General features: G+C 48.1%; 1 protein-coding gene across 2 annotated transcripts in view; it reads right to left on the reverse strand.

The window, feature by feature from the left end:
- Positions 1 to 21,037, reverse strand: part of SH3PXD2A (SH3 and PX domains 2A) — a 228,236-nt gene that overhangs the window by 162,667 nt on the left and 44,532 nt on the right. For both annotated transcript variants that reach the window (XM_081267955.1, XM_081267954.1), the window contains exon 2: positions 19,508 to 19,588. In XM_081267955.1, coding sequence (XP_081124081.1) covers positions 19,508 to 19,588 — 81 coding nt within the window. The remainder of the gene's footprint in view (positions 1 to 19,507; positions 19,589 to 21,037) is intronic.

Raw genomic sequence — 21,037 nt, forward strand, 5'->3', positions numbered from 1 at the left:
CCCAAGAGGCCCACTCCTAGCCTGCAGAGAAGGTGGAGTTCCCAGAGACTTCAGCCTTGGTGCCCCAGTCTCCAACCTTAATCCCTGTGACCCTCTACATCAGGAACAAGGGAACATTACAAGAAGATGGTGGGTTCCCTGACCTAAAAATTCCCCTTAAAAAGGGACAAGGCCACCCAATCTCCGAGGAACCAAGAGAGATCTAGGAAAACCTCAGAATTCATCTGTCCACTCACTGAGCACTCAGCAGTCCCTGTGTTAGATGCTGGGGAAACCTCAGTGAGCACCACAAAGGCAGGCGACAGCAATAATCAGAGCAGCTTTTCTTAAAGTGCTCACCCCTTGAGGCTTAAATGCACTTCCCTGTTCTCTTCTGTTCTGTTATGACCTTACAAGTGACTTTAAGAAGTCTTCCTTTTTGAATCCCAGCAGCCCTTGTGCTTTTCACACCCTACCTCACCACATCAGGTGGTCTCCTGGGATTTGCTCCTTAGTACAAGTTCATCCCATTGCTCAAGAGGAAGCACCCTCCTTCACCCTTAATGGTCTTGGCTCCCTTGTTGAGCCAATCTGATATGAAGGTATAGAAATACCATATCTGTAAGGGACCGATTAGCACCTCCACAGCGATATCAGCAAATCCTAATTTGGGGGAAGAGTGAGTTGAGTGGAATTCTCTGTTCAAATTAAATCCAACATCAAACCTCAAAACCTAATTTCTTTGGGTATAGATATCCTATCACTTCAGAACAATTTGCTGAAAAGAATCTGTTTCCCATTGAATTAATTACCTAATGTCTTTGTCAAAAATAAATATATATATGAGGTTCTATTTCTGAACTTTATGCTATTATACATATATATACATATATATGTATAGACATATATATGTATATATAAGATATATATTATATAAATGAACACTTTAGAGGTAGAGGCCAATGATTGACATATCTATCTATCTAGATATATCTATCTGCTCCTTGGCTGCCATGGGCTGAGAAGGATATCTACCTACAGATATATAGATAGATATTGGTATAATCAATCATATGGAAAAATATATATCTTGACACCACACCATTCTTTCTTGATCCTGTAGATTCTAGTAAGTATGTCTACAGCTGTTATGTCGATACTTTTAATAAGTATCGAGATCAAACTTCTTCTGCTACTTTTGCAAAATCAATTTGGTCATTCCCCCCTCAAGTCTCAGGCACTGAAATTGAGAGGGGACCCAATCCAGACTCCAAAGTCCTTAATAAGTTAAAGAAGTCTCCCTTGGCCATTGTTACGGTTTGGACATGAGATGTTTCCTGAAAACTGCATGTTAGACAAGATAGAAATGTTTAGAGATGAAATGATTAGATTATGAGAGCTGTAACTGGATCAGTGGATTAATCCATTTGATGGATTAATAATTTGAATAGATTACTGAGTGGGAACTGTAGGCAAGTGGGGTATGGCTGGAGGAAGTAGATCACTGGGGGCATGCCCTTGGGGATCATATTTTGTCCCTGGTTCCTCACTCTCTCTGCTCCTTGGCTGCCATGGACTGAGAATCTTTCCTCAATCACACTCTTCCACCATCTTGTTCTGCCTCATCTCTGGCAACAGAGCCAGCCAACTATGGACTGAACCCATGAAACTGTGGGCCCAAAATAACCTTGTCTTCCTTAAGTTGTTCCTGTCAGGCATTCTGGTTACAGTGACAAATGCTGACTAACAGCCATTTCTGGAAAACATGCAAGCCTTCACCACTTCAAATCCCTTCCCTATTAGCCTTTACCTAGGATGTTCCATGTACTGCACCAGCAGAATTCAGGAGTATGAATCCTGGTCCAGGATCTGATTGGGAGCTGGGATACCCACATGTGCAATAAGGCATTTACCTGGTATTAGATGAGTGTCCAGCTGCTGACAAGCTATGGGGAGGCGGGGGATCAATGCAGCCAGGTGAACAAAGTGAAAGAGAAAACAGAGGTAGGCCTGAATAAAGGGGAACTGGCAAGAAGGGAGGAAAGTACCCCAGAGGGAGGAATGGCAAGCATAAAGGCTGTGGGAATACCAGAGCTGCTGCAGCAAGCAGTCAGATGGGATTAAACAGACTCATTCATGAATTCCACAAAGTGCTGCCATGGGTCAGGGAAAGAAGTGGGATCCAGGGTGGAGGCTCCAGATCATTTATTCCAGAGATTTGGAGATGAGCACACAGTTGGCACCAGTGCTGGGTAAGGGCAGCTGCCTGGCATGCTGCTCACAGAGGTTGTGGGGAGGGCATCCTGAAGCAGCACTGGAAATGAGAATGTATGGAGAAAAAAGTCCTTTATAGAAGTCAGTTGGAGGATGGTGTTGCATGTGGTTGGAGTCTTTGGGGTGGGGGATGGGCAGGTGAGATGCCCCAGCCTGACAGAGTAGGGTCTGGGGACGCAGAGCTGCCTCCTTCCCAAGACCAGGTGAGAATCTGATCCATTCCCTTGCATATTTTAGCTTCTAGAGGCCACCATGTTCCTTGACTTGTGGCCCCTTCCGCTGTCTTCAAATCATATGTGTATCAGGGTGTGTGTGGTCTGGCCATATTAGTTTGCCAGGGTCATTATAACAAAGTACCACAAAATAGGTGGTTTAAATGATGCAAGTTTATTGTCTCACAGTTCTGGAGGCTGGAAATCAGAGACCAGGAGATTTGCAGAGCTCCTCTCAGAGCTGTGAGGGAGACTCTGGTCCATGACTCCCCATGAGTTTCTGGTAGTTGCCAGCAACCTCTGCTGCATCGTGGGCTTATAGAAGCATCACCCTGATCTCTGCCTTTGTCTTCACATGGAGATCTCTATGGGTGCCTGACTGTGTCTGAATGTCCCTTTTTAATAGGGACACCAGCCATAGCACATTAGGGGTCCACCCTACTCCAAGATGACCTCATCTCAACTAATTACATCTGCAAAGACTCTGTTTCCAAATAAGATCACATCCCAAGGTACAGGGGCTTGGATTTCAATATGTGAATTTGGCGGAGGGCATATAACCCTTCAGTCCCCAACACTAACACACTTCTTAAATGACATATAACTGCTGGGCTTCGGTGAGGCACTACTGTAGTCCCAGCCATCTGGGAGGCTGAGGCTGGAGAATCCTAAGTTTCAGGCCAGCCTGGGGAACTTAGGGCAAGCTTGTCTCAAAATAAAATGTAAAAAGGGTTGGAGATGAAGCTTAGTAGTAGACCATGTGTCTAGCATGTTTAAGTTCCTGGGTTCAATTCCCAGTAAAAGAAAAAACAAGAAAGGAAGGGGGGGGGGAGGGAAGAAGGAAGGAAGTCAGCCCAGGACATCACTTCTTAAAGGGAATGCTTCTACCCATGTTCTTCCAAAGTCTCTTCCTGCACTCACAGTGATGCTTGCACAACATTTTAGAAAATGTGAAGAACAGTAAATAGTGCAGAGCTAGGCAGATCCGGGCCAACCAGACACCTCATCTGTAGAATGGGGACAGTGAGAGAACACGCCTGGGAGGGTGGGAGGGAGGATGAAGCGAGATGGTGTGTGTAAAGTGCTTGGCGCAGAGCCTGGCACTAAGTGCTCTGTACACATCAGCTATTATTGTCACTCTTGTGTCATTGTCACTCTTGTTATACCAGATTGTGTCCCTAATTGTGTCCCAGGGAAAGTGCTTAGGAGGCTATAACCATGTGATGAGGGAGGCAACAGGGAGACCGCGAGGGACAGATAGGCTTGGGAGGGGTCTTGGCCAAGCCCAGGCTGGCTCTGAACATCTAGAGGCCCCGGGGGAGCTGCCCAGCTGCTGTGCGTGGGCCAAGCATGGGGCGGAGGCCTCTGGCTTTTCCAGGGGCTCGTCAGGGGTGGGGGAGGCCAGGATGTTTAACATTCAACATGGTGCAGCCTGGGCTAACAGCCTGCCACCGGCAGGGAGACGCACACGGAGAGAAGAAACCAATACCTCTATTCTGGGGCACCTCCTCAAACCTGAGGATGCCCCTCCCTGATGCCCAGAATATGCCCAAACAGGCTGGCTTCCCTTGCCTCCCTTAAATCACCACAGTGTGTCCATTCCACCTGCTGACCAATGGCCTTTGTGCAGGAAAAAGAGCACTGGATTGAAGTCACGAAAGGAGGGCTTCAGTTCCAGCCTGCCAAGGACGTACTGGGCAACTGAGGCAAGTGACTTGGCCCTCTGGGTGACAGAAGCCCCACCTGTGAAATACTTGTTCTGCCTGTATCCATGGGCGTAGTGAAGATCCAAGGAGAAGACACTGGAGAAAGTGCTGCCAAATGCCAAGTGTGATTATTCCTACTTATTCTTTGAGCCTCAGTCCACTCATCTGCAAAATCTCTTAGCACTACTCTACCATTATTAGTATCCTAGCTAGTCTTATAACGCTGGAGCTCTGAGGTCAGAATTCCAGCTTATTTCTTCGCTACATGATTGTGGCCATGTCACCTTTTTCTCATCTGTAAAAAGGTGAGTAAAAACAGCACCACATAGTGATGTGTAGATTAAATGAAGTAGTACAGGTGATCAGGTGCACCTGGCTTACTCTCAATGCTTGATAAATGGGGACAATGCTTGATAAATTTAAAACAGGAGTTTTAAAATGAAGAAATCCCATGGTATCATCTCATTTCTGATGCTGGCATTACCCGTTTCTGCTTTCAAGGAGCTGCCCAGAGCTATTGGCCAGGCCCACCACTCCTTCCCTGGGATCCTTCACCTGTGACTTCACAGCCCTTCCCTTCCTACGGCTCTTGAGTTTTGACCCAAGGTGCCAACCCTTGTGTAACCTCAGCTCCCCTTGGCCAAGAGGAAAGGGCACGATGCCAGGGCAGCCAATCATCTGGAGAGCTAGGAACCAAGAGTGCCAGGCCAGGGGCTCCGGCCAGTCAGCTCTGAGCCCGCTCTGGGATGAACGAGTAGAGCTTCCCCAGGACACACACGCACCTGAGATGCAGTTTCCTACTACGGAATCAGAAATGCACCCCACCTCCTCCTAGCACCCCAGTGTGTGCCCTGGCCACTTGCTGCTCCTCTTCCTTTCACCCTGGAGGGTGCTCAGGGCCTCAGGAGCTCGGTGCTACAGCAGGGTGGGAGTGTACTGGGCGGTGCGAGGGGAGGGCTGCAGGGATCATCTCAGACTGAGGGGAAGGACTTGGACTTCCTGCTCTGGGAAATAGGGAGCCTCTGGAGGCTGCTGAGCAGAGGAGGAACAGTGTGAAAGTAGAATTCTAGAAAGACACATCCGGCCAGCACATAGGCTAAAGAGTGGTGAAAGAGACATCTGGGACAGACGGCCGGAGGAACATTGGTGCCAGGCCAGAGTGTGGGTGGTGACAGTCCCCCAGTGGAAATGAGCTCTGCCTGGACAGGCATTATTGTTCTGTCAGGGTCCTGGCTGGGTCGCCCAGTTTCTTCCTCAGGGTCTACAGCTATTCCCTAACCCTGCCTGGAGACCCCTCCCAAGGTTCCTACACTACCTCCCAGGGCTGCCTGACATTTTCCCCTCCCACACGAATCCCAAGGGCCAAAAAGGGGGGAGGCCCTGAAGAAGAGGGACGAGGAAAGGAAGAGAACAGGCTTGAGCCTCCTTCCAGCCAAACCATATGCTTGGCCTCAGTTTTGCTCTACTCTGCTCATTCTCCAAATGGCCCAGAAATGTGGTCCCCAAATTGCCCTGGCCTTCATGGGATCAAAGTTCTAAATCAGTTTTGAATAAAGAAATGGCACATTTTGGGCAGAAATGAGGCCAAAACAGACCCTTGGTGGTCTCCTCAGGCTGAGGCTGCTGTTCAAGGCAGTGAGATTTCAGGCCTGATCCTCAATGTGCCTTCCTGATGGGAAGAGAGGCCAAGCAGGTGGCATCTGAATGACAAGCCTCCCTCCCTCCCATGTCCAAGCATTTCCATTCCCTATTATTTTTTTTTCTCAAATGGGTCAAGGTACTTGCAGACTTTTTTGTCTTTGAGACAGTATCTCACTATGTTGCCCAGATTGGTCTCCAACTCCTGGGCTCAAGCAATCCTCCTGCCTCAGTCTATAGCTCAGGAATAGCTAGGACTATGGATGAGTGCCACCACGCCTGGCTGAGGTACTTCCAGGCTTTAAAGCTCCCTCCCCACAAAGTTCCCTCCCTCCTCCTGTAAAAGGAAAAAAAAAAAAAGTAGGCCCTGTTTCAAAATAAAAAGGACTGGGCTGGGGATGTGGCTCAAGCGGTAGCGCGCTCGCCTGGCATGCGTGCGGCCCGGGTTCGATCCTCAGCACCACATACCAACAAAGATGTTGTGTCCGCCGAGAACTAAAAAATAAATATTAAAAATTCAAAAAAAAAAAAAAAAAAGGACTGGAGATGTATCTCAGTGATAAAGCAGCCCTGGGTTCAATCCCCACTTCAGGAAAAAAAAAAAAGCTGAAGAAGGTAGAGATCAGGGATTAAAGTGAGCAGAGCCCTGCTCTTCTCTCTGCTCTTGTGCTGTCAGTATGGAGCCCTCGATCCCCAAGAGCTTGCTTGGGAGCTTGGGAAGAGCCTTGGAGTAGCTATTGGAGCCAGCTTGGGAGTAGCCTTGGAGCCGGAGGTCAGTACCAACCTTCCCAGCACCCCACCTAACCAGGACACAAGAGCAGTTGGGCTGTCGCAGAACCTGGGAAGGGTCATAGTCTGTGCCATCAGGTAGACCTAGCAAGCTGCAGCAGGATATACATTTTTGAGCCTCCTACACAATCTTCTTAAAACTTGGTCATTTTGGCCCAATCTCTCTGCTTTGGTCCCCGCCTGCCCCTTTGTACTGCTGAATGAAGGGAGGAACAGGCCCAGCCAGCACCCCCCAGGGGCACACGCAGAGGAGTTCCCTCTACCCTTCTACTGGGGATTCCTCCTCAAACTGCTCCAGTGGGGAGGGAGGCCCTGGGAATCTCAGGACAAAACAAGCCTGTCTCCTTGGGGAGTGAGCCAGCCAGCCTTCACAGAGCTGCCCACAGGGGACACAGTGGGAAGAATGGCCAGTTTGTCACATGCTGAGCCACACTCTGCAGACTTCTCCAGCCCATGCACCAGCACCATGCTTCCTGTTTGGTTTGGGTTTTCTTTTTGAAGTATATCTGAATGTGGTCCATTAGTCTCATGGACTCCATTGCCCAATCCTAGCCTCTTGCCCAGCCCTCCAGCCAGCACTGAGCTACCAGATAAAGGCTGGGTACCAGATAAAGGCTTCCTAAAATTTTCAGATAAAGTCAGTCCCTGGCTGGCGTGGAGGCCTGTCTCCAAGCATACTTTTACTGCAGGTTGAAGGTGCCCAGGAATCTCTGGTGACTGGGGACATGTTCCTCTGGTCCAGGCTGGGTAGACACTGTTCACAGGGGGAACCTGGATCCCTTTCCTTCTTCAGAAAGGCTAAGACCCCACACACAACTCACACTGATGCTTCACAACTGCTCGGGGAAGGTGGCAAAGGTTTCCTGTGCCTTGTCTCTTTAAAATCACAACCATTCTGAGGCAGATTCTGTAATGACAGCCATTTAGCAGGTAAAATGGTGGAAACTCCTGGAAGTTAGATAATCCCTCAGTCACAAAACTGGTAAGAGGTGGGACTAAGGCCCAAATGCAAGTAAGACTGATGGCACCGCCTTTGCAAGGGACTGCCCCACTTGGGAAGTTGGGGATTAGGCACCGGGAACTCACAAGCCCTTTTGAAGAGTTACAGTGGAGGTCTCTGGAGATCTGAAATCTTTTCTTTGGCTGCAGCTAAATTGATCACATAAAGAAAGCACCTCTAATTCTCCAGCGACTCCCACCGTGGTCTGATTTAAACAAGCCTCCCTGAGACCTGGTGATTGCAGACCTTAAATTCACCCAGGGGCCGAGGTCCAGTGTGGAGTGGTGGGTGGCTGATGAGGGGAATCAATGCAGCTCCCATTCCCCAGGGGCCCTGCTGGTGGTAGATCACCTTCCAGAGGGATGAACAAACTCTGTCTTCCCTCAGAAGGGCCCACACCTCAGGCTCCTGCAGCTCACTCTGGCTGGCCCACATGCCTATTGCCATAGAAGTCAAAGCAAAAGCAAGCTGACTGTTGCCATCGCCAGCGGGAGGTGGGCAGTCCAGGATGCCAAGGCCCATGTCACACAGCATGCTATCTGCCACAGCACACAGGCCTGATGGCGTGGTCTACACTAGGGCTCGATCCTCTCTGGGGCAACACCCACTGGGCATTCAGCCTGTCCAGACTCTTCCACCAGCTGACAGCTCGTGTCCAGACCAGGGCCACCGGCCTGCCTCTTCCTCTTGAGGTCCCCAGTACAAGCACAGTGCCAGGCCCTTAGCTGTCACACCTCCACAGGTGCCAGGATTGACATGAAATTCCTCCTGGCAGGAAGGGACCGACTTGATCAGCTAAAGCTTTGGGGTGTGCAACACACACACACACACACACACACACGCACATACATACGCACACATGCGTCACTCACCTGGCCACCAAAGACATTCCTTCCCGTCATTCTCCAGTTTGGAGAAGGCGCACTGTCCCCCTAAGCACTTTCCATCCAACTTCCCATTGGTTATCCAAAGAGGGGTGGATGAAGACGCGGTGAGGACAGAGCTGAGCTTTCTAGGTCGGGCCTTTGGGCCAAGACCAGAGCAGGAGGAGGTGACCAAGGCAGCAACTGCATTCCACAGCCTTCCTGACGTGACACGCAAACACGCCCTGGTATGACACCTTCTACCAGGAAAACAAGGTGCACAACTCCCAGGAGTCACAGGGTGGTGCGGCTGACTCACGCTGCCCCTGGCGGGGCTGAGGTTTTACTGTCCGACAAGGAAGGAGTCTATGGCGGGGGGGGGGGGGGGGGGGGGGGGGGGCAGGCAGAGGGGCTGCGCTCCAGGCAGCGCCCATGCCTGAGGGAGCTGTGCGGACCTTTCTGGGAGCTAGACAGTTCTTCTGTTCTTGGCACAGGCAACTTCTCTCTGGGGAGGGAGAATGGTGCCTCACCCCTCACCAGGAGCTCTCTCTGTGATGCAGCAGGAGCTTCCTGCACTCCTCACCCCAAAACCAGAAAGACTTCTGGGTGGGCTAGAAACTCAGATTGAAATGAACTAGCACCTGGAGCACTCAGCTGTCACTTGCTGGTCCCATCAGTTTGGACACATCACTTCTCTCTTGGGGTCTCATTTTTTCATTTGTCCAATAATAGAAAGGAGCTAGCTCAGAGGGTGGTCAATCAGTCTCACCCCAAAAGGCCATTGCCAACTGACAGGTGGTGACTCCCTGAAGATTATTTTTTTCTCTTTTCCTTTTTTAGCACTAGAGATTGGACCCAGGGGTGCTTTTCTAAGCTATATCCCCAGCCCTTTTTGTTTTTTATTTTTTGAGACAGGGTCTCACTAAGTTGCTTAGGGCCTCCCTAAATTGTTCAGGCTGGCCTCGAATTCGTAATTCTCCTGCCTCAACCACCTGAGTTGCTGGGATTACAGGCATATGCCACCACTCCCAGCTTGGTTTTGTGTTTTAGAAAGATTCTGAGATGATGTGTGGGCTCAAGGTGGATTAATAATGTCTGCCATGGGCACAGGTTGGGAGATTTACCATGAGCAAAGATGTCTGCAGTGGGCATGACGATCATGGTGACACAAATGCTGGTAGATGACCTCTAAGGGCCTCTGGTTGTAAAACTCACAGTTCTACATGATTCCCCAATGGACATGGTTAACATTGTTTTGTGACAAGCATGTACCTTTCATAACTGTGGTATTTGCACATAGCCCTCATTCAAAAGACTTCCAAAAATTTAGAGCCAATGACCAATGCCGTGGCTTAATACCTGTAGGATACTCCAGCTGCTCTTCTGACTTCCCCTGTCTGTGAAGGAGCTTCCCTTTGCAAGGAAGGAAAAAAATCCCAGTCTGACCTCAGAGAGATGTTGAGAGGTGGCAAAGGGAAGAGAAGGCTTCTGATTTCCCAGCGCACACCAGAGGGACTTCTCTGACAGGGCTTTACATCTGTTAGGAACAGACACAGCTGAACTGCTGAGCTTTAAGAAGTGTGCACCTGGATCTGATGCACACAGGTACCCAAAAGGAGCTCACAGATCATGTATGGAAAAGCCTGATTCCTGAGCATGCCTGCAGGACCGGGGGAATGCCACAACTCTGGACTGTGAGAGGGCTGGACAAGCCCCTCTGTGCTCTTTGTACCCACAGGCTCTGCGTGGCTGGCCCCGTATAGAGGTTCTTAGGGCCTGAGCTCACCTACTGCTTGTTTCCCTTCTGCACAGATGTACAGAGCCCCCCAGATACTCGTGCCTGCTGCCTCTGTCCCCTCCCCTTCTCCATCTGTTCAGAGCCAGTCCCTGAATTGCCCTAGATTTGAGAGGCCCCACCTGTAAAAAAGGGTCTTTCCAAACTCACAGAGCTGCAAAACTACACAAGAGGCTGCAAATGCCATGTGCTTAGAGGGGGGAAAAGTAAACCCAACTCTCCCCAATGCCTCCAGCTGAACACTATGAAACCCCAAGACGAAAACTCGGTGGTAAGCAGCTTTCCCATCCTGAGCCTACCTCCAGGGACCAGGTGACCCAGGCCCTCTCCTCCTATCATGCCACAGCCCTTCCCAGCTCTGACATGCTGTCCCCCAGAAGACCTGCCCAAGGGGTACATAGCAGGAAAGAAACTAGGGTTCACCTTCAGTCCCAGGGGTGAGAGGAAAGGGAGTGCCTGGAAGAGGGGCCACCCCGCCCCCCGGGGGGAGGAAAGCCAGTTATGGAATTCCTGGGCACCAACAGAAGCCCCAGAGGGCTCCCCTGAAATCCCTCTGTGTCATCAGGCATTTGAAAGATGCCTTCTTTCCAAGAGCAAGGAAAAGCTGCCAGCCAATAATTACTTTTTAAAAAATAGTGTTTTCTTAATAACATTGCTGGGAGGAAATGGAGTGGAGATTGCAGTATGGAGGCAGACCGCGCTATCTGGCGAAAGTGAAGTCTATGTTAATGGAGCACAGGAAGAAACCTTTGTCTCCAGATGGCCTGGGGACTCTCCGGCTGTTTCCCCTTAGAGTTAAGTTTCTGAGGTCCTAACCAGGAATGTTTCAGCTTCCCTCACTTTTCTAAGGGTTTATTTGACACGGATCGTTTCATTTCATTCTTTCTATTACAACCTATGAGGCAGGTATTTTTATTGGACCCATTATAAGCATGGGAAAACTAAGGCACAGAGAGGTTAAATAACTCATCAAAGGTTATACAGTTAGTAAAGGCTGGAGCTGGTCTTGGAATCCAGCCACTCTGGTCCTAGAGCACATGCCCTAACCACTGTGCTCTCTACCATTACCTGATTCACTGTGGTTTCATCCTGACACAAGAACAGTTGCCAAAGGGCTTCTTGCTCTATATTTAGCTCAGGGATTTTAAGCAATACTTCAAGACAAGATTCTAGTTTGACAAGATAATTTGGACAAGTCTGAGGGGTTGGTTCTAATGAGATCTAACCAGTTATATTCTACTAAAATGATCCAGAATGATAATCCAGGAAAAGTAAGGCAATATGCTTTTAATAATTAATTCCATTTTCTTTCTCTTCCTAGATATGCTTTTAATGTCTACTTTTTAACCTGTATTTTATGTCCTATTTTATTGTAATGACCACAAGTGATATATTTTTTAAATATTTTTTTTAGCTGTACATGGACACAATATCTTTAATTTTATTTATTTATTTATTTGTATGTGGTGCTGAGGATCAAACCCATGGCCTCATGCATGCAAGGCAAGCACTCTACCACTGAGCCACAACCCTAGCCCCACAAGTGATATATTTTATTTTAGATTTCCCACTTTCCTTGCCTTGCCTCAAAGGTAATTTTTTTTTTCTTGTGGCACAGGAGATTTAACCCAGGACTTAGAACATGCTAGGCAAGCACTTTAGTCCTTTTTATTTTATTTTGAGAGAGTCTCACAAAGTTTCCCTGGATGGCCTCAAACTTGGGATCCTCTTGCCTCAGCCTCCTGGGTAGCTGCCCCAGGATGATAGGTGTGTGCCACAATGCCAATAGTTAACTCTTTAATTATTAAATATTAATGTTACAAATAACACATGAGGGCAGTTTTCTTTTTTGAAACAGCAAAACCTTCCAAATGAGGCTAAGGTTCTCCTTTAACCAATCTCTCCCTCAACTCATGTACCCTAGCCCCCATCTAGAGACAATGGTAACCAACCTTCTAGATCTCTTAATGTATCTGCAAAAGAAATGTCTTACTGTTATTGTTGTTTGAATAATTGCCATCATCCTGTAAATATAGTCTTGAAATTTTCAATTGTTCGTTCGTTGACATTTCTTGGGGATTCTTCCATGGAACTGAGATCAATCACATTTGTTTTGACCATGGAACTAAGCCGTATGAGAATACCGCAGTTGGCTTTTGGATGGTCATTTGTTTCCTCTGTGGATCGTCATTTGTTTCCCATTGTCATCATGTCAAAGAACAGGAGGCTCTCTGAGCCCTCCTGGGACTGGGACTGACCTCAGTCAAGGTCAATGTTCTCTTCTGTGTAAGCAATCACAATGGGCCACAGCACACCCCAATGCTGGGTTGGAGCTACCACATCTGCACAGAGGGTGTCAGAACCCCTTTGGCATAAAATCATTTTTGGAACTGGCTAAGTTACCTCCCCAGGATTTGACCCCTTGCCTCTCATCTAGGGTCAATGATCTAGAACATGTTCCCTAAAAGGCAGAGATCTGCAGGAGAGGAGAAACTTTCTTGCTCTCAGGTTGATTCCTGCCACACACCAGGATCACCCCAGTTGGAAATCAGCTGAGGTCCACTCTGGACCACAAACTGAAATAAAATTCATAAATTTCATAAATAAAAAAAATCAATAAAGTTCTTTACCTGTAAAGAGAAAGATTTAGAATAAGAATTCTTCTGATTCTAAAAATGCAACAATCCCATAAATATCCATAAGTTATGTCACACCCACACCCACATCCAAACCCACATCCATCCAATGCTGGGTATTAGCCATTCAGGGAATATAGCTTTGCTCACTCATCATTAGTCAGGCTATTCAAGAGCTGGAAAGTGAGTCTCACCCTGGGGTGGCTACGTGGGCAGCGACTGGAGCAATGAATAAGGAAGAGAGATGAAAGCTCTTCAAAATAGGTTAAGTCCTTCAGAGCAAACGAGCAGACCTGAACAGCTCTCTTGACTCTGTCTTCCAAGTGGTGCAGGGAAAGCTGAGGGCCTCTCCCAGCTCTGATCAAATATTGACCCAGTGCACTTGCTGGCCAGGGTTCAGACTAAAGGACCAGCAGCACCATGGAGCCAATGTTTGCAGAGAAATTACTGCAGCCCAGTGCCTTGTAGGTCAGGCTGTGAAACAACCCCCGATAGAGCCAGGGCTTCAGAGAGCCTTCCGGTCCTTCCTCAGAGGAGCAGGTCATGGGGAAGCCACTTAAAGTGAAGGACCTGTACAAGGAAATTGACAGAGAGGGGAAATGTGGTTCAGCTGCCAATGAGAAGGCAACTTAAAGGGCATCTGCGGCCCCTCGCCCTCCTCCTCCTCCCCTTAATGCAAGACAGTCCCCTTATAACCAAACAGGCCTCAAGGTTAGGCCCTGTCCTGCCTAGCTCCCTCTGGGACAGCTCTTTTTCCTGGTCCCACAGGGTGAAGTGGGGAGTTATTTTTAGAAATCAAGAGCTTCGCCTCTTCCCTGTTTTCAACTTGACATCTGAAATGCTCTTGAAGCCTTCTCTGGAAACTGACCTGGTTCTCTGGAAACTGAGGTGTATGGAATTGCTGAAATGCTCTATTGATGGGGAAAATCATGCAGGACATAGTCACCCTCTTCTTGCTGGAGCCCTAGAAGATTTTAGCAGGTAATATGAAGAAGGCCTGGCAGGGCTGCTGAGCACTCTGGGATAGGCATGAAGCCAGACAGAGCCTGCTGTATGTAAGACAGTCTACAGCAGAACAGCCCTACAGAACTTTCTGTGATGACAGGAACATCCCATCTGCTCAACACAGAGCCACTAGCCACTGTGGCTACTAAGTACTCATAGTGTGGCAAGTACAGCCAAGGGACTAAAATTTTAATTTCATTCTTAAATTTTAAAATTAATGTAAATTTAAAGAGCCACATGTGGCTAGTGGCTATAGCATTAACACAAGTCTCAAAGCTTTCGCGCCTGGGGCACGTGTGTGCTCATGCATTTGTCTGGGGAAAGAATCTTCTTAGAAGCACAAAAGAATTCCAGATCTCAAAAGTAAAATTAGATAAAATACCTCATCAATCTGTGAGATAAAACTCACTTCCTCAAGGAAGCCTGCTACAAGCCCAGAGTATAAAGTTTCCTTGTCCAATGTCTGTGGCACCTTCTTTGCACATCTGGAAGAGTGTAAAGTATTATTTGCCTTTTTAAAAGCAGAATCTGACTTTGCCCACTAAACTGTGAGTCCCATGGAATCAGGAACCAGATCAGTGTGCCCCCAGAGCCTAGCACACCACCGGGGATGAGGAGGGCAGACACTACCTACCTGTTGAATGGATGGAGGGAAGGAGGGAGGGAGGGAAGAAGCAGAAATAAATGGGTGAACAAGCTAACAAATAAATTAGGGACACACTTCAGTCCAATAACTGTGGTTCTCAAAACCCAACCAAATCCCCCCAAAGGAGTGATGGGGGCATATGTCTATCACTCCAGGCTACCACCACCAATTGAGACCATATGGGTGTACTCTGTCTACCTCCCAGGAAAAATTCACTTTCCTTCCTCTTTATCACAGAGCATTTTTTTAAAAGTTTTTTTTTTAACTGTAGTTGGACACAATACCTTTATTTTACTTATTTTATGTGGTGCTGAGGATCAAACCCAGTGCCTCGCATGTGCTAGGCAAGCACTCTGCCACTGAGCCACAACTCCAATCCCACAGAGCATGTTTTTTTGTACCCCAATCTAGTATTTATCTCATCTACAGTGAACTAATTATTAAAAAATCTTTTCTCCACCAGGCGTGGCGATGCATGCCTGTAATCCCAGCAGCTCGGGAGGCTGAGGGAGGATTGCAAGTTCAAGACTAACCTCAGCAACTTAGCAAGGTCCCAAGCAATTTAGCAAGACCCTGTCTCAAAAACAAAGAATGAAAAAGGCTAGGGATGTAGCTCAGTGGTTGAGTGCCCCTGGGTTAAATCCCTAGTACCAATAAATAAATAAATAAAAGTTTTCTCTCCCCACTGATATAGACTCCCGGGAGGAAGAGACCTTGTCCTGCTCAAGTCTGCTTCTCAGCCTGTGCCATTTTTGCTCTGCAAAGCACAAATGCCTTGGCAAGCTCTGCGCAGGCTTATGTGTCTCATTCTCTTTGTGCTTCCACTCTCACCACTCACATAGCCAGGGTTGGACTGTCAGATTGAGCAAATAAAAATGCAGAACACACAGTAAACTTCTGAATTTCACATAAAGAACAAATTGCTTTTTTAGTGTGAGTACTTCCCATGTAATATTTGGAATATACATATACAAAAAAAAAAAAGGATTTGTTATTTATCTGAAATTCAGCTTATAGGACATTTGGTACTTATCTGACAACCTTAACTGGGGGCTTTGCCAGAAGCAGTTAGCCAGCAGTGAGGAAGGTGTGTGGCAGGGTGGGAAGGGAGCAGCGAGATAACAGGATCTGCCCTGCCCAGGCTAAGGCTTGGGTAAGCACTGCAGGAGCACTTACCTGCCATCTCTGACTTCTCTGCCTTCTCTCCCCTAGCCCTGCAATTTCCCCTATGGCCTATGAAGAACCACCTTCTCTGCACACCTTCTCTGTACCTGTGTACCATCAGAGGTCTAAGTGCCCTGTAGCGGGCTCAGTAATGCCATGGGTCACCTCAAAGAGGTCACAAGTGCAAGCCCTCTGGCGCTGGCTCCCTCTTGCTGCCCCTCGGGCCTGGCTGCTATGTTGTGTGCCTGAACCTGTCCATGCCCAGGGATTTTTCTCCATGTACAGAGCAGTCAGGTCCCGGCAGAGGAAGATGGGAACCCAGAGTGACGTCCCGAATCTCAGTGTGCACAGGGTGGAGTGGGGGATGGTGCTGGCCTGGACTCTGCAGCAGAGAGAAATGAAAAGCCCAGTCTGGGGGTTCTGGTCAGGTCTGCAATACAGCACCTTTTAATTGCTCTCTGACCTCATGGCTTGGGACATGCAGGGCAGGGCATGGCTGTGCATCTCCCTGCTGGCCCCCTAGAGGGAAAAATGGAAGTGTGCTTTTCTGGATGAGATTGGATCTGAATGTACCCCATGGCCCTCAACTCACTGTCAGAGGAGGGTCAGGTTCACTTGGTATTACCTTGCACACGATTCCTGAGTTACATTAGAGGTGGGAACCCAAAGCCTTCTTGTGGTAACCTGACCTCCACCAGAGGCAAAAGACACCATGTGGCAGGGGAGAAATCAGGGGGAATACATAAGGACACCCACACTGGGGACAGAGTAACCAACTTATGCTGGGGGGGAGTGTGGCCCAGGGTACCATCAAAGGGGTATCCAGGCCACATGCGATCCTCAGAATGCCATATATAAATCCCCCAAATGGTGTCCAAGCAGCACCAGAAAGGAATGCAAAATTCATGATCTAAACTAGTTTGGCTCGGTGGCTCTTTGTTAAAGGCCCACTGGGAGTCCGTGAAAACTTGCTGCTGTAAGTAAAATTGTACGTATATGCGCTTTTTCTGGGGAAAAGTTTTCTACCAGATTCACCAATGGGTCTGTAGCCCCAAGAAGGCCCAGAACCACATGCAGTTTTCGTTGGGCTGGCTTCTTGAGCCTGGCCTTTATGGTCAGGGCGAGGTGGGGCTCAGCCAGAAAGGGGAGGGGCAAGATGGTTCTCAGACCAGGCCTGTGGGCCACCCGGGAGGAAGAGACCTTGTCCTGCTCAAGTCTGCTTCTCAGCCTGTGCCATTTTTGCTACTCCTTCTCCTGTCTACCCCAGAGGCCCCTTCCAGACAGAGGCTGTGCCTGCATACTCTGAATACTCCAGCATACAGCAGGACATCTGCAGGGTGAAGCACACACGGGATAGATCCAAAGCCCCAGCCCCTTGAACAGCACAGCCCAACATCTCATCACTTGTGATACCTCATCAAATCCTCAGGACAACCCTGCCAAGTGAATACCATTCAGGCTTTCATTCTGCAGATCGGAGAACTGAGTCTGGAGCAGTTAAAGAACCTTTCCAGAGTTACATGATGACAGTCAGGAACCAGTCTCAGGCAACATGTCTCTCTACACAGCCTCTTAGAAAACCAGAATTATGCATTCCGTTTTCTCTTCCTCTATAGGAGCTACCATATTAAAACCAGCAATCCTGAGAAATAAGAAAGTCATGAAAATAAGTGAATGAACATTATGGAAGTGAAAATGAATGGGAGAAGTCACATGGTGTGTGTGAAGGGGCTCACAAAGATGCTATATTGGATTCCAAGGCTAAATTCCAAAGGTGCAGCTCAACCCCCTCCAGCTGTGTCTGCAGTTATTTCTCAGGGTCCACAGAAAATTGGTTCCAGGACCAATACCAAAATCTCTGGTGCTCAAGTCCCTTATATAAAATGGCACAGTATTTGCATATAACCTGTGCAGACCCTCCCATACTTTAAATCTCTAGATTTCTTGGAAACAACTATTCTACGGCACTGTTTAGGGAATAATGACAAGGAATAAAGTCTGTACATGTTCAGAGAAACTTTTTTCCCAAATATTTTTGATCTGCAGTTGGTTGAATCTGCAGATGTGGGAACCACAGATAATGGCACACTGATGGTAAGGACCCACAAGGACAAGCCTGGCCATCACGACAAGCTGTTCCATGCTTGTGTCCCCTCCCAACATGCAGGAAATGAACCCTCTGGGCAAGGGAGAAGAGGGGAAGCAAATTCCTTTCTTGTGAGATTCTAGGGAGGGAGTAGGGGGCCAGAACGGAAAGGGGGGAGAAGAAAAGTCCTGATTTGGAAGTTTCCACTGGCTTTCAGACCTCATCCCACTCATCAATGAGCCCTTTCAGGTTGCCTCTCCCCAACTGAGTTATCATTTCCTGTCCGGCACACTGTACTCATTGATGGGGTGTCAGCAAATCCCACCAGTTTATGCTGGAAGGACCCAAGGAGACTGGACAGGAACTGAAAGAGGAAGAGAAGGAAGGCAGAGGATAAGGAATGGCTCTCAATCCCATATGCAATGGGACATTCAGTCAGAATGACCAGGGAATAAAGGAAGGTAATACAGGCAGCTGAATTACCTTTGGTTTGTCTCAGAGGAAGCACAATAAGGACAGGAGATAAAATCAGGTATTAGGGGGCAAACATTCAGTCTTGCCTCTCAGACAACCCACCATCAAAGGCCTGCAAGCAAGCAAAGGAGTGAATTCTTGTCCTGAGGGCTAGGAGTGGGTGTCTCTGGTCTGTGTAACCAGGTTCACACCCTGAGGAAGAATCCAGAATACCTCAGTGTAACCAAGTTCACACCCTGAGGAAGAATCTAGAGTACCTCAGTCAACTTGCAATGACTCTCTCCCTTCTCTGACATTTGCCTCTGACACACAGGAGTAGACTCCCTGGTGGCCTTGTCTGTTCTATAAGGCCCCCTATCCCTGGCCATTCTGACTGGTCGAGAAAGAGCACCTGACCCAAGTTAGGCCAATCAGAGTCTTCCCTTGTGTTTGTCAACTTGGAACTGGGAGAGAGTCAGTGTGTCTGCTGTTGGGAACCACAGATAAGAAATTCAAGAACTCTTCACAGTCAAGCACCTCAGGGTGTGAGGGAATAAAAGCTGAGGACAGTGTCAGAGGGAAACAAAGAAAAGACAGAGGGAAAGCTGATCTGGGGCTTAGGTCTGCCCAAAGTCACTGCTCTTCTCTCCATCTGGTAGGCTGCATAAGCTTCCCAGATATATTTTTTTGTCTCAACCAGCATAAATGTAAAAGTGTCACTTGTCACTTAAAAGAAGACTAACTAAACTGGTTGGCACCAAGGGGTGTCTGCAGTGGTAACTGCAGGCTCTGTAATACCACCCCCCTGTGAGAACATGCCTGTGTGAATTAGAGACACACACCTACCATCCACATGTACAAACTGGGTGGCAAGTGCCTTATTTGGTTAGGCAGACACAGTGGTATGCCAAGTTTGCGTCTGGAGTTCAAAAAGTTGCTTATTTTCTGTTTCGGTCTTCTCCTCATGTTTGCTTTTCTTTGCCTGAAATGATGTGGCGGCTTGTGTCTCATCCTGAATGTTTACAGACATGTCTGCTCAGGCCTTAGCACCCACAGCCATCCTCCTGCCTCTTTGTTGAGCAAGTCAATAATGCCCTGAGTGTCTGCGTGCCATATCCCAGATGGACAAGCACAGCTTCCCTCATCTGTCCCTCTGCACCAACCTCAATTCCAACCATGACGGCTCTGATGGGGGCTCTCTAGACGAGGGACGTCATGAGAGGCCAGTCCATCAGAAAGACTCGGGCTCCAGCCAACTCACCTGCAGATCAAAGAACTTGCTGTACCTCCGGTAGATGGTCTGGGAGGTAGAGTCGGACCAGGTCACGTTGATAATGTATACCTGTGGGAAAAGGGAAGAGCAGGTGAGCAGGTGACCAAGGCAAGCCTTCAAGCTGTGCTGGATATCTTCTACATGTGTAGGTGTACCAGGGTCAGGGCCATGCTTCTTGTCCCATCTGTCCCCCTAGAAATGAATGTCAGGTACCATGTGGATGCTACAATATACATCTGAATACACTGCACCCACATGCAGACCTGCACACATCTAGAGGGACATTCAATAAAATGTTAATGATGATTTTCTTAGAAGGGTAAGATTAAAACAAGTGGTTTTAATTTCCTTCTTTTTAAAAAATATTTTTTTTTAGTTGCAGTTGGACACAATATCTTTATTCCATTCATTTATTTTTATGTGGTGCTAAGGATCGAACCCAAGGCCCTGTGTGTGCTAGGTGAGCGCTCTACCACTGAGCTACAATCCCAGCCCCTAATTTCCTTTTTTATATGTATATACAATGAACATAAAATTGGGGTCATTACCTTTTTTGCTTGTTTGTTTTTAAGGTGGTTAATCTACTGGTTCTCAAACTTTAGAGTGATTTTAGAAAATTCCATGAGGGATCTTCCAAAATTATATGTGCCTAGGTCACTCGCTAAAATTCTGCATAGGCAGACCAGGGCACGGGGACTCAGACATCCACGCTTTCAATAAGCCCAAGTTATTCCGCTGCGTTCATCCTTAGCACTCACTCTGAACAATGCTTCAGAGAACATAAGCCCTTCAGAGAGCTGCAAGTCACCTAAGTGTCCCTAAGTCTTAGCTTGGTGCCTGGCACAGAGCAGGTACTCAGAAATATCTTGCTACATTGAACAATCAAACAGGATTGTAAAATAAGAAGCAGATTCACAGAAGAGACGTTAGCTCATTTGTGAGCTTTTCTCTGTGGGTTTCTTGCAATGAAGGTGTTTCAGGGCCAGAATGGCACCCCAGTTCCCAAGGCCCCCTCAGGCTCTGCAAGGCTACTGCCTCAAGCCATTCTGGAAGGTATCTGAACCACTAGGTTGCTGGAGAAGAAGAGAGAGCTCCTGCCCACAATCCGGCCTGCTGTTCCCAATATTTTTGTTCCTCCTGGGAGAAGCCTTAGTTAGAGAGTTGGGCCATCTCCCATAACCACAGGGCTCTTGTGCTGAACTCCCTTGGTGCCTGGGCCAGATGTGACCCAGGTGAGACCTCAGGAGAGAGGCAGAAGCTGTAGGTCCCCAGTGGTGGTTCCCACACCAGGATGCCTATCAGAATTCCCTGGGAGACCTGCAAAAATGCACATTGCTAGGCCTTTGCCTAGTGATTCTGATTACAGAAGTCTGGAGGGGCACTACCAGTGAGGATGCCAACGTAGCCAGAGAAGGCTAGGGTCCAGGCCATGGTGAGGAGAGAGAATGTGAGCGAAGAGCAGTATTTAGACCCTGGGCACACACTGGCTGCCCTCCCTTGCTGCCTGGACCAGGGCTT

Source organism: Spermophilus citellus (assembly GCF_964194105.1).
Source record: "Spermophilus citellus genome assembly, chromosome: 15".
Classification (NCBI taxonomy): domain Eukaryota; kingdom Metazoa; phylum Chordata; class Mammalia; order Rodentia; family Sciuridae; genus Spermophilus; species Spermophilus citellus.